The sequence below is a fragment of the Somniosus microcephalus genome, chromosome 9 (genome assembly GCF_052327205.1).
Source record: "Somniosus microcephalus isolate GS21.2 chromosome 9, FLI_Smic_1.0, whole genome shotgun sequence".
Lineage (NCBI taxonomy): Eukaryota > Metazoa > Chordata > Chondrichthyes > Squaliformes > Somniosidae > Somniosus > Somniosus microcephalus.
In genome coordinates, this window is record NC_140995.1 from 142,683,914 (window position 1) to 142,698,460 (window position 14,547).

Consider the following 14,547-nt stretch of genomic DNA (forward strand, 5'->3'; position numbering starts at 1 on the left):
TCATTCAATGTTTAAGTTCTGTGGTTTCAAAAATCTGACAAAGCAGAATGCACCTCAAAATGCACCAGCACTCAAGCCGTTTCCAGGATTTTCTAGCATATCATATGAACTTCCATCTGCCCCTTACAATGCAAATGTTGTCAGTGGGGCACAGCCAGAAGCAGAGACACTCTACGCCCCGGCCCATGGAAGTCTGCCTGCAGAGGTTTGATGTTAGTTAAACTTTGAATCATCATAAATCGCTGGAAAAATAATGGTGAGTTCATGGCACCCGCTATTGTGTGTAAAAAAACTAGCAATTTGTGGCAAAGAAGAGAGCGCTCCAGCTGCCCTTCTCAGGACATTGCCCAGTGCAAGTGTCGGAGCGCCAGTGCAAACGAGGCTGTAAATAAGCCAATGCCATTTTCAAACCACTAATGTTCCATTTACGCTGGGTGGAGGTACTTAAAATTGGCCCCATTAACTGGAGCAAATAATGCGTTTGTTCTCTACTCCAACTTAATAACAATTGGGTTGTTACTTATTACCAGGTGACATAACCTGAGTCTAAAAACCCATGTGAAGAGTAACGCTTCCAACTTGTAGAAGATTTAATGGGGTAGATTTTCAACCTACAGCCTCAGCATTAAACTGACATTGTGGATTGTGCATTATAGAGACTGTCCGATTTTCTTTTCTAGTGACAAGTTGAACATCTACCCCAATATTTCTTGAGGATGGGTATCTAGGGTTCATTTTCTAAGTTCTCAACCGTGGTAAGATTAATTGGCCACTGTGTATGGGAAAATCGTGGGTGCACTCTTTGCAATTTTTCACTACATGCTCACAGCAGGCCAAGTACCCCACCACATTCAGAGAATTTACCCTTTCAAGTGTGTTCAGATGAATGCAGATCTCATCCCATGGTACTAATAGAAGAGCAAGACAAGCAGCTTAGCCTCAAAGATTGCTGAGAATACTACAGTTCAATTTAGAAATAGGGCCCCTGATAAATGGACAAGAAATGAGAGGAAAGCAAACAGAAATCGCAATCAGTATTTTATTCAGTCTATTTGCCTGTGGCCTCCCACTTCTACACCAATTCAATTTTATCACACAGAGATATAAGTAAACCTAGGCATCCCATTGAGTCACGTAAACTCAATAAACACATTGAACTGAAAGGTATTCGAGCTTTTAATCATTTAGAGTTATTTCTGGGTTGGCCCTATTTACAAATAAAAAGCAAAGCCTACAAAGGCTGAAAATCTGAAGCAAAAACAGAAAATGCTGGAAACAAACAGCAGGTCAGCTTCTGCGAAGAGGAGACAGGTCAATGTTTTTAGCCTAGCCCTTCTTCAGCATTAGTAAATGAAAGATAATGAAGCATTTTAATAGAATCAGAAAAAAAGGAAGGGATAAGGAAAAACAAACAGATGCTTCAAACGCAGAAAGGAACCATCTCTTGAATAACATGCAACCTGCTCAAAGGGAAAGCAGCAGATTTTTTGATGAAGTAAAAGACCTCAGGCAATAGAAAGAAACATTAAATAAATTAGAGACATTAAAGAATCAAAACGTGAATAGCTAAGGCAGTGAGAAATCCACTCACGGAAATAGGTGAGAAAATCGGAGAAATTGTAGACACAGGAACCTCCAGATCAGGTCTAAAATTAAAACAGAAAATGCTGACAATATACAATAGGCCTGCCTGCCCCATAAAGAGAAAAACAACAGACTAAAACTAAAGGCATCAACCCCACCAGCACTATAACCTGACAAATAGTCTCCAGCCCAAACATCAACCTGCCTCCCCTCTCCACGGACACCAAGTCACCAGCACTCCCTTCAACCAGACCGCTACCTGGTCAGTTAATGGATAAATGATCTGTCCACAGACTCCTATCAAGAGTGAACTGATTGGCATTGTTTCAGGTTGATTCTCTCAATAAATCAGTCTCCTTCGTTTGGTTATGCAGGTGTGCCATTTAGTGCAAATATTCCCAATTCAGTGTAAGTTAAAGATAGGAAGCTTTTGTTTTGAAATTTCAAAATGAAGATATCAAATGAGCTACAGGGCTCACTTGGAGCCTAACAACCTTTAACTTACAAAATTCAATCTTTACAGTCAAAGATCTCGATTTAGAAATATTTTACCACATCTTAAGAGTTTAAAAACACACTTATAGAATAATGCACTAGTGAACAATTAAGATAGGCAAACAGAAAACTTGTACCGGTGGAAAATAAATGCGGGCCATGAAACTGTACCCTGTGTATTTGGAAGGATTTGAGGGCGAGACTCTTTCTATTTTTCTTCCCATTCTCTGGCCTGAACAGATGTAGAACTGGAGGCAGGTGCAGAGGCAGAATGGAACAAGGCTATGAAGGGATGTGTAATCCCCAGAAAGAATAGTGATTCCTATTATTAAATGAACAATGGCCCAGTAATTCCGGGCCCAACGCGTGAGTACGGACGGGGTACTCATGCGTGGGCCCGTTGGAAGTGCCGGTTTTCAGCATGCACAGCGCATGTGCGGAAAACCGGCATTTCCTGTCCTCTGAACCAAGGGGTTCAGAGGACGAACGCGTGCGCGCAGGAGTCTGCGCGTGCGCACTGAAATTCCTTTTTTTCCCCCACAGGTTTGCGTGTGTGTAAGGGCCTCTCCTTTTTACGAATGTAAAAAGGAGACGTAAGGACTTCATTCTTTAAGGTAAGTGGTCTATTACTTAAAATTATAACATTTTTTCCACAGCTTTATTGTTTTTAAGGACTTTACAGTAAGGTAAGTGTAGTTTTAGACCCGATTTTAAAAAAAATTATTTTTTTCAAAAATGTGATTAATTGTTTAAAATAGTTTTTTTAAGTTATTTATAGTTTATTTAATTATTGGGATGTTTTTTAAAATGTTATTTAAAGTTAAACTAGTCTTTTGGGCGCCCGTACTTTTCATGAGTTTGACAGTTCTTACTATCAAACTCATGAATGAAGTTTCCCCTCCCCTGATTGGCTGCACAGTGCTCACCTGATCCCAGCCGGCACATCGAACTAACTACGCCGCTGGATCAGGTAAGCACAGCGCGCCGACATCTGAACCGGGCCAGTGACAGGAATTCCAAGCAGGCCCAGGCTTCAGATGTCGGCGCGCCAGGTGAGTGCACATCGGGGGCTTGCACGCGCGGCAAGCCCCCGAACCTAATTTCTGGGCCAATATATGAGATTTTTAAAAAAAATGATATACAAGCAGCATCTTGCAAGTGAGATATCAGTATAGCACATACTGAAGGGAACATTAAATATTTTGGCATTCTGCTAAATACATGCAAAGCAGACAAAAGCAGTCCAGCAGCAGCACAAAGTTGTTCCAAGATAACAGAATTAACTGGTGAAACACAGAAAATAGCCCCAAAATATCCCTAGAAGTTAACCAGCAGTCTAAAAGGGGAAACAAAAACAGCAACCAACCTATATGGAAGGGGTAAGCCCTTTAAATAGTGCTGCTGCACAGTCCTTGCTGACTATTCATACCATGAGCTGCTGGGCAAGTTTACCACATGGCAAGTCAGGTGCTGGGGGCAGACACATTTTACAGCCAGCATAGGTACCTTATTTAAATATTAAAATGAGCTTTCTGAATCATTCTGGGCCATGCCCTGGACACCAACGGAGCAGCCCAATCCAATATGGTGGGCGGTTCACTTTGGGCGCGGATGTGATCAAATTTCTAGACAATGTTACCTTCTCCTTTGAAATAGGCCCTTGAAGAAGAAGATGCTGTGCATTGGGGAACTCTGGGAGCAAGGTTCCAGTTTTTGAACTGAGCGAATATTTCCGAGTAAAGCCTCCCTGTAATAAAGTAAAAATATTCAATTAGTTATGTGACAGCACCAAGATTTCTAAATACACAACCACTTTCAGAAGCATTTATTATTATCAGTTAAAATCAATATTTAATTACACAAAGTAGAGGTAATTATTTTAAAGTTATACAACAATAGTTTTACATGTATTTTAGTGTGACAGATCGTCTGTTTTGATTCACCTAGTAGTTAGATACACAAATGGACTAGTCTTGCAGTTTCAAATTGCCATCCATTATTGTGAGCACATTAATTGTACATTGTTTACTAATTTCTTATTTTAGTGTAATGCAAATATCATGGTCAGGTCCAATTGTATCAGCTTATCCAATTTTTAAAATGTTCTTGCCCTGGTTACCGTGAATAGCATATTGTGATTATGCGAGTAAATGGATTTGACGCTTTGATAAAGTGAGTTACATTGTCATTTTGTTGGTGAATAGCTAGTATTAATGCCATTTGGGTCAAGTTAATGGATGTGCTTTATGAACATTTCTGCATCACTTTTCTGATTTGTATATTTAAATATTTCTAAATCCCTTTATGTCTCAGGACACCTGTTTCTAATGACCATTTAACATTATGATAATGATTGCAATATTATCTGCTTAATTAGCCATGAAACCTTTAATAATTAACTAACTTGTCCAGAAAACAAGGTTGCTGGCATTCTAAAGTAGGTCATTTTCACCCATGGAAAGCTGAAGCTGAAAAGGCCAATAAAATTGTACAATGCCTCAAAATCCTTCTTGCTCCATTCACTTTGTGAGATCAAACATTACAGTTTTAATTTCAAAAATGAATTTCTTTTAGCTGATTCTGTGCACTTTGTAAATTGAGATACCATAATTTTCATGAGTGCTTAATTTCACTTAGTTAACAATGTATCAATGTGCTCAAATAAATCACATGAAAATTCATGAAGGTAAGAAATGAAGAGAGAATCAAAGTGAGAAGATTTTAAACTGCCTGCCTGTTTCAATGGATATGAAAGATCCCATGACACTGTTTAAAGATAGCAAGAAGTTCGGGCCAACATTCTTCCCTCAACCAACACCGCTAACAATAATTTAACTAATTATTCATCTCACTGTGGTTTCTGGAACCTTGCACTAAATGAGATTGTACTTCAAAATAATTCAGTATGTGAAGTGCTTTAGAGCATCCTGAGAAATATGATACGGCACTATAAAAATTATTTCTTAAAAAAAATTGTTTACAATTTTGGTATAAAGAATACTTTTATGGCTTTACTATAAATAACATAGGAAACCTTCCTGCTATGTTTACAATGTCACTAACACAGAGCAACCAAGGAAAATCTTAGCCCCCCTCCTCAAAGGCACACTGGATACATTCATAAATTATGAACAGAAAGATACAAGAAGGGGCAACATAAGGAGCATGGAGATGTGATGCATCTAGGGGTAAATACAACAGGGTAAGATATACAGGTAAATACACCAGGAGCAAAAAGACCAACAAGCTGGGAGCAACAATACAGATGACTGAAATGCTGGAAGCTTTATGCAAAAAAGCATCAACGGTATATATAAATGTTATCAAATGTATTGATATATAAAAAATTAAACCCATGTGCTTTTCTTGCGCATCACACTTCTTGGTCGCATATCAAGGGCTAGATCTTCCTCCTTGGCAGTAATCTCACTGGAATTTTTGTGCTTTGTACCCTGATACTGACCCTGGTGAATTTTCCTGGATCAGCTAACTTGGGTTGCCAGTGGGATTTCTGGCTGGGCTCAGGAGCCTCAGGTCGTGGGGGGGGAGGGGGGATGCAGTGATGTTGCTGCTGCAGGTCTTGGTCAGCAGCCTCCAGGGCAGGTGAAGAAGGCAGTCTTTTTTTTTATATTTTAAATTTGTCAAGCTGGCTGAGTGCAATCAATCAACCCTGACAGACCATTTAAAATTTAAACCTCCCCTCCACCCCCTTATCAATTCTCTTAGGAATGCAACAGCATTCCAACTGCCCAGCATAAATAAGGTGCCAACGAAGGAAAGTATGTCAAATGATGTATTTCCTTTATTAACATCCAATTTGAATGCAAACTGACTTCCAAACATCCTCTCAAACACAAAAAAACAGAATTGCTTCAGAACACTGGACTTCATATCACAAACTGATTTTATTTACAAATACATTGTTACAGCAAGTGCTTCTTATTGCCATTATCCCTATTTCTGGTCCTTCTCTAGGCTGTTCTTAAACCTATCCTGGCGCTGAACCAAGGGGGGCCAGGAACTCCAGTTGGCTGCGCGGTGGTATCATGAGTCTCTTAGCCCAGGTGACCCTTGTTGCAGGGTTTCTGGTCCCAGGAGGGCTCTTCAGCTGGCTGTAGTTGTGTGATCATGACATCTATCTGAGGAGGCACCTGAGGGGGCTGACTGGAAAGGTCACATGAACTGTCATCAGGTGAAAGGATGTCATCATGAAGGTAGATCCTAGCCATGCCATTTGCACTGAGTCCTGGATCTGAGTGCCACTAATTAGCAGGAGGAGTGCAGACTTGATGGTATCAATGACCCTGACAGATGTCACTCTGAAGCTCTAAGAAGCCACATTCCATTGTTCTTTCCAAACGGCCTCCCAAGGTCTAAAAGTCAGTAGTCAAAACATCTATGTGAGATGCACTGACTCATCTCGCAACCTCTTTGTTGGGGGCGGGGTGGGCAGGAATATCAAATACAAATGTTTGTGGTGCTTTCACCCACTCTAGGTTGTTTTGTCTTGTGTTGACTCTTTGTTACATGTTGACATTGAGGATGGCATTGGACTCTGCCATGATGCCTGCCGTTTATTTCTGGTCCTCTACAATGGTCCTCAGTGCCTCCATGTGAATGTGATGCTCATTCAGCATTTTTTTTTACAGCAGTATCCCGGAGATCTGACTCCTTAGGCTCGGGACCCAGGAGATGACTTCTGCACAACCTTAGCTACCCCGGTCAGATCCCACTTTCAGCTTTGACGCCTCTGGCATCATAAAGGAATTGAGTGAAGGAGTGCCATATATATAAAGAAACTCAAAGAAGGGTTGGTAGAGTAAGTAGGTTACCATGTCTACACTGGTGAGGATGTTAAACTTTTTGCACTAAAAAGGAATCCTGGGGGTCAACGAGATATCACTCAGTGTCACAGCTACCTTCCTCCACAAAGTATGCACTATGTACTTAGCGGATCTCTGGGCCCCGACAGCCAACCAGTCCATCCCTCCTACTCTATCTCCATTACGAGGACATGCACGTTCTGCTCCCAGAAGTTTGCTACTCATTTCTTCAATCTGGCCGTCATCCTTCTTGCCTAGATTACATCCTACCCCCAGTGCTTATTTGCCCCTTAAGCAGCAGCAGGTTTTATATCCTGCTGCTGTACTGGGTCTCTACTTCCATTTAAGTTTTTTCTGGCCACCATCTCTCACTCCCCTCCTTGCCCCCAAATGCCCTCACCTCCTCACTCCCTTTACTGCTTCCACCCCAGTTACCCCTCTCTCCCTATACTCCCTCTCCCCCATCCCCCTCACCCATCTATGTATTTCCTATCCTCTTTTCTTCCTGGCCTATTAGGGGCCTAAATTCTGCCTCTACACTATTTTCTGCCCACTTCCACAAGTGTATTTGAGGTACTGCAGACTCTTTTTACACAGGTTGCATGAGTCTGTCTATTTAAATTAGCTGACTGCACGATTGGTGGCAGAGTCAGCTCTACAACCTGAAGGCAGATGGAAGTCCCATTCTATCTCTGTTCCAATGGTGCGATTGCATGATCAGAATTTCGGACCATTTGTTTATTATAACTTATAATGTACCTGCTTTTACAAACCAGCACATCCTCTGATTTATTGTGAACAATGCCAAAAAAGATTTGCTAGTTTATATAAAATTGCCTAAGGTTGAATTATGTGCTATTCAGTGCCAGTAAAGAGAAAGAAAACATGTGAATTGTTAAATTGACCTGAAAGTTTTACTGATCACTATCCCACTGTAATAGTCGGCAGGGGCTGGACTTTGGGAAGGTAGAGTTGTGGCTCCTACCACCTTTAGGGAAGGGGAGGAAATTTGAGTATATGAGGCAAAGCCCAAAAGATTTTGTGAAGAGAAAACACAGACAAAAAGACAGGGGGAAAGTGCTGTTGCAGTTGCTGCCTTGTACAATTGTTACCGACTATTTAATACGCACTGTTATATACATCACATCATGTTTGGAGTTTTGTCTGTTTAGGTGGGTCTTCACGCTATGATGTCAGCATCACTAAAGATACCACTTTTACCCCACTGACAAAATTTATGTACAATACTTGTTAACATGCAATACGATTGGTAGAGCAGAATGTTTTATGGAGCGTGTCTTTATAAAACACACCTCTCGGCCAATTGCAATTTATAAAACCTGTTAAAGATGAATCAATTTTCAAATAATGGTGAATATCAGAAGTACTAAGGTATAGGACATGACCAACACATTGTCCTTGACCTTCTTGACATTCCTATTTTCAATTTCACTTCTAGTTATATATGATTTCTTTGTTTTTGTGTTATTTATAATAGGTCTGCATAACAGAATATGCAAGTCAATAATTTTATTCTCCTGCATTTCTGAAAAATCTATCCTTTCTTCATTCTTGTATTTTTCTTATATCAAGCATACATTATGCTAATAAATTTGTGATATCAAACACCCATTATTACTTACCACTAACAGTCCCTCCCTGCACAATCAACTCATCCTGATACAGTGTTTGACTTTTCTTTTCCCAAGAATGAAGATGAAAAAGCAGCCTCTTATATACATTACAAAAGTCTTATATGCATTACAACAGTGCAGCTGGTTGTGAAATATATAGACATATATGGACTCCTTTTCTGGTCTGAAGTTGGTTTATGCACCCATGGCTATGGCACTATAACATGCACATGGACGCCATATGTGCCTGTAGAGCACAATTCCCCACCCCCTCACCCAACCTCCAGCCATCTGCTGTTCTACATATAAAACATATAACAGACAGAATGTGGCAATCATTTATTTTTGATGAAAAATTGCTTATCTTTAAAGTCTTCATTGCACATTAACATTGTGAAATATTTACTTAAGCACAGCCGCACATGTTGCTTTAAATTCATTATTTGCTTTTTGGCCCTTTGTCAAGTTCATACTGCACAGTGAAATCAATAGCTTTAAATATCTGGTTGTGGACTGTGCTTCCAAAAGACAGTGTAAACTGTATGTAAAATCTTATTCTGCCAGCATTGTGTTTATTACTTTCTTTGTAATAATGTAACTATCCAAAATAAAGGGATCCATAGGCCCTTCACATGGTTTTAATTATACTTACCTCATTTTTTAGTTTGCTTCCTGAAAATCTATGAAAAATGAAAAATACAATTAATTATTTTTATCCAAGATCAATTAAATGAGTCTTACAAACCTGACACATCTTCAAGTGGCTTAAACGCAGGTGTCATGGTAAAGGTATTGCAGTGCCCTCAAGAAGTGTCATGTTTCATTAATGTTTGGTGAATTTCTCAATGGAGGTGGGGTGGGGGTGGATCTTTCTCACTGTCTCATTGTAAAATGCCACAAATGTCAAGATTCATTTTATATTGCTAACTAACCTCTCATATTGTGCTTAATTGTGTAATGTTCTACAATAGCTTTGCATTTTTCATAATGTAATATATTAAGAAATGTCAATGCGGAAATCCTCCAACAAAACATGTGAATAGCGTTATTAGCTCCTGATTATGTAGGTTAATGAGGATGTCAGTATTAAGGTTTGGTCCACATTTCTCAACAATGCACTGAAATTCAAGTATTGCCAATGTTGTACCTATAAATATTACATTTCCAATTAAGATACATTTAAAAAATCTGTAAAGCACCTTGAGGTAATTAAAAAAAAATTGTTTATGGGATGTAGGCATCGCTGGCAAGGCCAACATTTATTGCCCATCCCTAATTGCCGTTGAGAAGGTGGTGGTGAGCCATCTTCTTGAACCGCTGCAGTCCGTGTGGTGAAGGTACTCCCACAGTGCTGTTAAGTAGAGAATGCCAGGATTTTGACCCAAAGACGATGAAGGATCGGCAATATATTTCCAAGTCTGGCTGGTGTGTGACTTGGAGGGGAACTTGGAGGTGATGGTGTTCCCATGCGCCTGCTGCCCTTGGGGCATTATGCTACAGTAAATGTGAGTTGTTGTTTTTGTTGTAAACAAATATAGCAGTGTTGAGATAATGAGCTGCCTTATCTGTCAGTTGTACAGAGATTTCTCCATTGAAGCAACCAAGTCCTCACTCTGGATTGGCACAGTAAGTGCTGTATTACAGTCATTTGAAGTCATCAATTTAAGGGCACTTCAATTTTTTGACAACTGACACAAATCTGCCTCAAGGAGATAATTTTACATGGCTTGAATTTCCCAATGACTGCAGATTAATATAAATGTTTTTCCCTCACTGGTTTCGTTGGTAAAGTCGAATAGATCAGAAAGTCCTAGATTCAATTCTCAGACTATGCTGAGTTCGTTGATCTCATGCAGGTTTGTAGTAGGAAAGCTAAAATTGGTCGTAAGCCTCTGGACCAAGGAGGGGAAACCAGCCCGAGCTGCTGTAGGTCCTGGTAGAAAGCACATTTGTGAATGTCTCATGAGAACAGGGTCTGGCTCATATATGAAGACTCACATGGTAACATTCAATGTCTGAGCTCCTACAATGACCACTTGAGTGAGATCTCAGATGGCAAATGGTACTTGTGGAACCAGACCCCAACAAAGAGTGAACATCTTCTTGCGAGGAGGGGATAAAAATGGAAGCAATTGGAAAGTAAAATATACAAACTCTAAACTTCAAGAAGATTCTAACTGATCTTTTGCCTTTATTTTTTGAATATTAGTAAAGAGCTGTCTGGGCTGTCAGTTCTTCACTAGCATTCAAATGTTCAGTAGCTGAAACTGAGTACAGCGTTTAAAAACACACACATGTCCAGAGCTTCATTTTACCTGAGTAGAAAGCAGAGCTGGGCTGCAGAGAGTGGTCTCTGCTCAGTGAACTACTTGGCACTTTTAAAATGTGATCTTGCATCACCTAGAGTTAAACTCCAACTAGTGCAAGCCCAACGAGGGGGCAACTATTTACTAGAAGTGGAATCACATCTTTTGCTTCAATACACTCACCAGTTAGATTGTGAATCTGCCTCTCAAGTCATACTGCCACTTTTATGTCCATATGCCTCACAACATGAGTAGTTGAGGCAAATAGCATAGATGTATTTAAGGGGAAGCTAGATAAACACACGAGGGAGCAAGGAATAGAAGTTTATGCGGATAGGGTTAGATGAAGTAGGGTGGGAGGAGGCTCGTGTGGAGCACAAACACCATAGACCAGTTGGGCCGAATGGCCTGTTTCTGTGCTGTACATTCTATGTAATTATATGTCAAAGTGGCAGTATAATTGTCCCCTAACTGAGTGCTGTCCATTCCTACCACTAGCATAGAGGAACCATGATTCACATTTAGTAATGCAGCGGATCTCAAAAGCGGTTAAAAGCATCCTGTTAGATATGCTGTGTCATTCACGCATTAGTATTCCACCGATATTTGAGAATAGGTTCGCTACAGCCCAGAAACAGATTGCACTTTGTTTGATGTCACAGATAGTGCACTAATCCTGTTAGCTTTCACCTGGGCAAATAGAATGTAAGTTAGCACACAGCTGACTAATAAACAAGCTCTTGATTACACTAATAATCATATTCACCCGAGAAGGGAAGGGGATGTTAATATGACCTATATTATATAAAGTTACCTTGTCAAGCCTTTACCAGAGTAGACCGAATGGTAATATGCACTGCTCTCTTTGATGCCAATTCCGTAGTAGTGATACCTGTAAGACAGTGCCACCATTTCTAAGTTACTTTTGCTTTAAGCCAATAAGGAAACAAGCAGCTGCAATATCCGTCAAAATCAATTGCTCGCATCAATTCCCTTTCGCCTGCGGGGACGCGTTTCCACGATGTTGTTCGACAGACACACAAGAAACTGGGAAAGATAACAGGTTTGTGACACTGGTGTCGGGATTGAAAGGAAGTAGGTTCATTTTGACAGGAGCTGGTAATAACATCAGACAGGCAGATGTCATATCAGTTAAAACAAATTAAGAGAATTACCGCTAATAACTTTCCCGAGAGTTTCCAGATTTGATAAGTCACAAATCTAAACAATAAATGAAGTTGATCACATTGCCAACTGAAACAAGCAGGCCTCACCAAACATGATGCGATCTAACTGACTCACTTTGAGTGTCCTCTTGTTCCAAGTCTTCTGGTGGTGAGGAGGGGAAACTTCTGGCGTATTGTCTGAAAAAAAACGCAAAGGAAGATGTAAAAATATTTATTGAAGAAAAACAATCTTTATATCTTTGCGTGGCGTCTATTTGAAGACTTGGAAAAATGCTCGCTGCTTGTTCTTATATAAAGCGGGTAGTTTTAAAAGTAGTGGGTCTACTTTAACATATTACACAACTCCGCTGGTTCAGGATCAAACTGGAGAGCCGACTGGTACGAGGATGTATTTCAAGCGGAGTTGTGGTATAAGAAGTAATTGCAGTTTCCTTTTTAAAAGCCAATGCTGATTTAATTATTGGCTTCTATAAATGCCCGTGAATGTCTTACCTTTCCGAATGTGGCTGCGCAGGCTGGTTCCAATTTCTCTTTCCTGCAAAAATCTAAATAATGGGCATAGAGGATACACCTGGGTAAACAAACCCCTTCACACACGATGTAGTTTTCTTCCAACCTGAGAAAGGAGACATTAACAAAATAGGAACCCGTTAGTTCGGAGCATTAATCACACTTGGGGACAAATCTAGCCCATGCCCAAAGCGCCAAGCAAATCATGTTGTGCTGGGAGCGTGAACAGACTATCGCTTCGGATTGTTTGAGTTTAACGAATTCGTCTGAAATATAACGAATTAAAGGTGACCAGGTTCGTAGGTTGCCTAGAAAATATATCGTGATTTCGTTCACACAGGATTTAAAATATATATATATATAGTCACAGATCTGAAACAAGGGCGTATGAGAGGGTTTAACTGAGTAATGTCCTGGTGTTTACAGTCTGGTCCGTGCGATGCCGCGCCCTTACCATTGCAGTGTGAGCTGTGTCTGCTTCTTCTTGTCCTTGATGATCTGAGTTATCGTTCTTTTCTGACACTGCTGCTTATCGTTCAAGAACGCCTTTCCTTCAGAAATATTCCCATCCTCTTCTTCAGACGATGCGATTTCGTTGCAGTTTTCTGATTCTGGTGGAAACAGCGAACGATGAGACAGACCCCTTTTTGGCGCAATCCTTCGGGAGTCTACATAGTTTTGTTTCATGTATTTATTTTTAGAAAAGCAGTTACCGCGCTCACCGGTATTTCAGAGTTTGATTCTTTAGTGTTGTGAAGGACAGGAGTTTTTTTTTAAGTGTTTGCTGGAGAGGGGAGATTCTCCTCATCACCGTGGACTCTTGTTACTTTCCTTGTCTACATGTCATGAGCTTCACAAAAAAGTATAAAATAAGAATTGTGTTACTATATTGAGGGTGGTTCTAGTCAAACACAGCAAACGGGGTTCTGCACCTCTATTATGTGATATTCAAAACCTTGAACCCTGAAGTGTAATTGGCGCTTTTCTGTTGGTTTTATCAGGACTGCACACAATTACACTGGGCCGTTGATCAAAATAACCTATTCACTTAAAGGAATCAACGTATTTGGCCCAACTGATATTTTGATTCGGATTTATACCGGCTCTCTAAAAATTATCAACACAATTACATAGATGATATTTGGAGTTTTAACAATCTACCTGCTCCTGTTTGTTCTGGTGATTTTTGATAGTGATTGTGTGAGAGAAAAATCAATTAAATGGAATTGTAACTTTAGACCCCGTGCACTTGACCCAAAATGTGAATCATCTTGCCTCTAAATACCCCGTCCCCTACGAGTTTCTGACGTGTGTATAACAGCACAATTCCTTGCCGCAGGCTGTTCGTGTGACTGACAGAATCTCACCTGATTTAATGCCCAGATCAGCCCCTGTCTCCTCCTCTCCACACCCAGGCAGTGACACCGAGTTCTTCCCCAGCTCTTCACTGCCCTCACAATCTTCCGAAAACGAAGCTAAGTGTTTGCCGATCAGAGTCATGTAGGGCTCGTCCTGAATCCGTGCCGCTACCTTGTGAGGAGGCTGCAGGTGAACCACGGATGACCCCTGGGACTCAGACATCCTCTTCATGGGCATCTTCATGGCGAACGTCAGAGCGCGGATGTACTGCCCGAGTCCTTGTTCTCCCCCACCCCCGTAACTGGACGTCGCTAGAATCAAATCAAAGACTCATGATCTCTCTGAAAGGTAGGGTAATTGACAATCTCTGGATCTTCACATTATCAGATGACAAACTCCTCCATTTGAGCCTCCGCATCCTAGTCGGAAAACACTTTGGTTTTGTTTCCACTGACAGTCATCAGTTTGAAATCATTGCAGTCCATGGCTGATCAGTACTAAAGCTCCCCGGGTGTAGTAAACCATCCCGATTTTTAGATCCGAGATTAACCAGCTATAAACCCCCTGAGTGCGCAGTTACAATAGCTATTTAAACTCTTCCGAGCACGCCTATTTGTTTGCACAACGCAGATATCAAAAACGAAGTCTG

General features: G+C 40.6%; 1 protein-coding gene across 1 annotated transcript in view; it reads right to left on the reverse strand.

Moving 5' to 3' along the window:
- Nucleotides 1-14,141, reverse strand: part of rfx6 (regulatory factor X, 6) — a 72,863-nt gene extending 58,722 nt beyond the window's left edge. Inside the window, exons 1-7 of the mRNA XM_085998213.1 lie at nt 13,907-14,141; nt 12,994-13,207; nt 12,522-12,645; nt 12,145-12,206; nt 11,657-11,734; nt 9,189-9,216; nt 3,719-3,826 (exon numbers count right to left, since the gene is read on the reverse strand). Coding sequence (XP_085854339.1) covers nt 3,719-3,826; nt 9,189-9,216; nt 11,657-11,734; nt 12,145-12,206; nt 12,522-12,645; nt 12,994-13,207; nt 13,907-14,141 — 849 coding nt within the window. The remainder of the gene's footprint in view (nt 1-3,718; nt 3,827-9,188; nt 9,217-11,656; nt 11,735-12,144; nt 12,207-12,521; nt 12,646-12,993; nt 13,208-13,906) is intronic.
- Nucleotides 14,142-14,547: the final 406 nt, after the last annotated feature.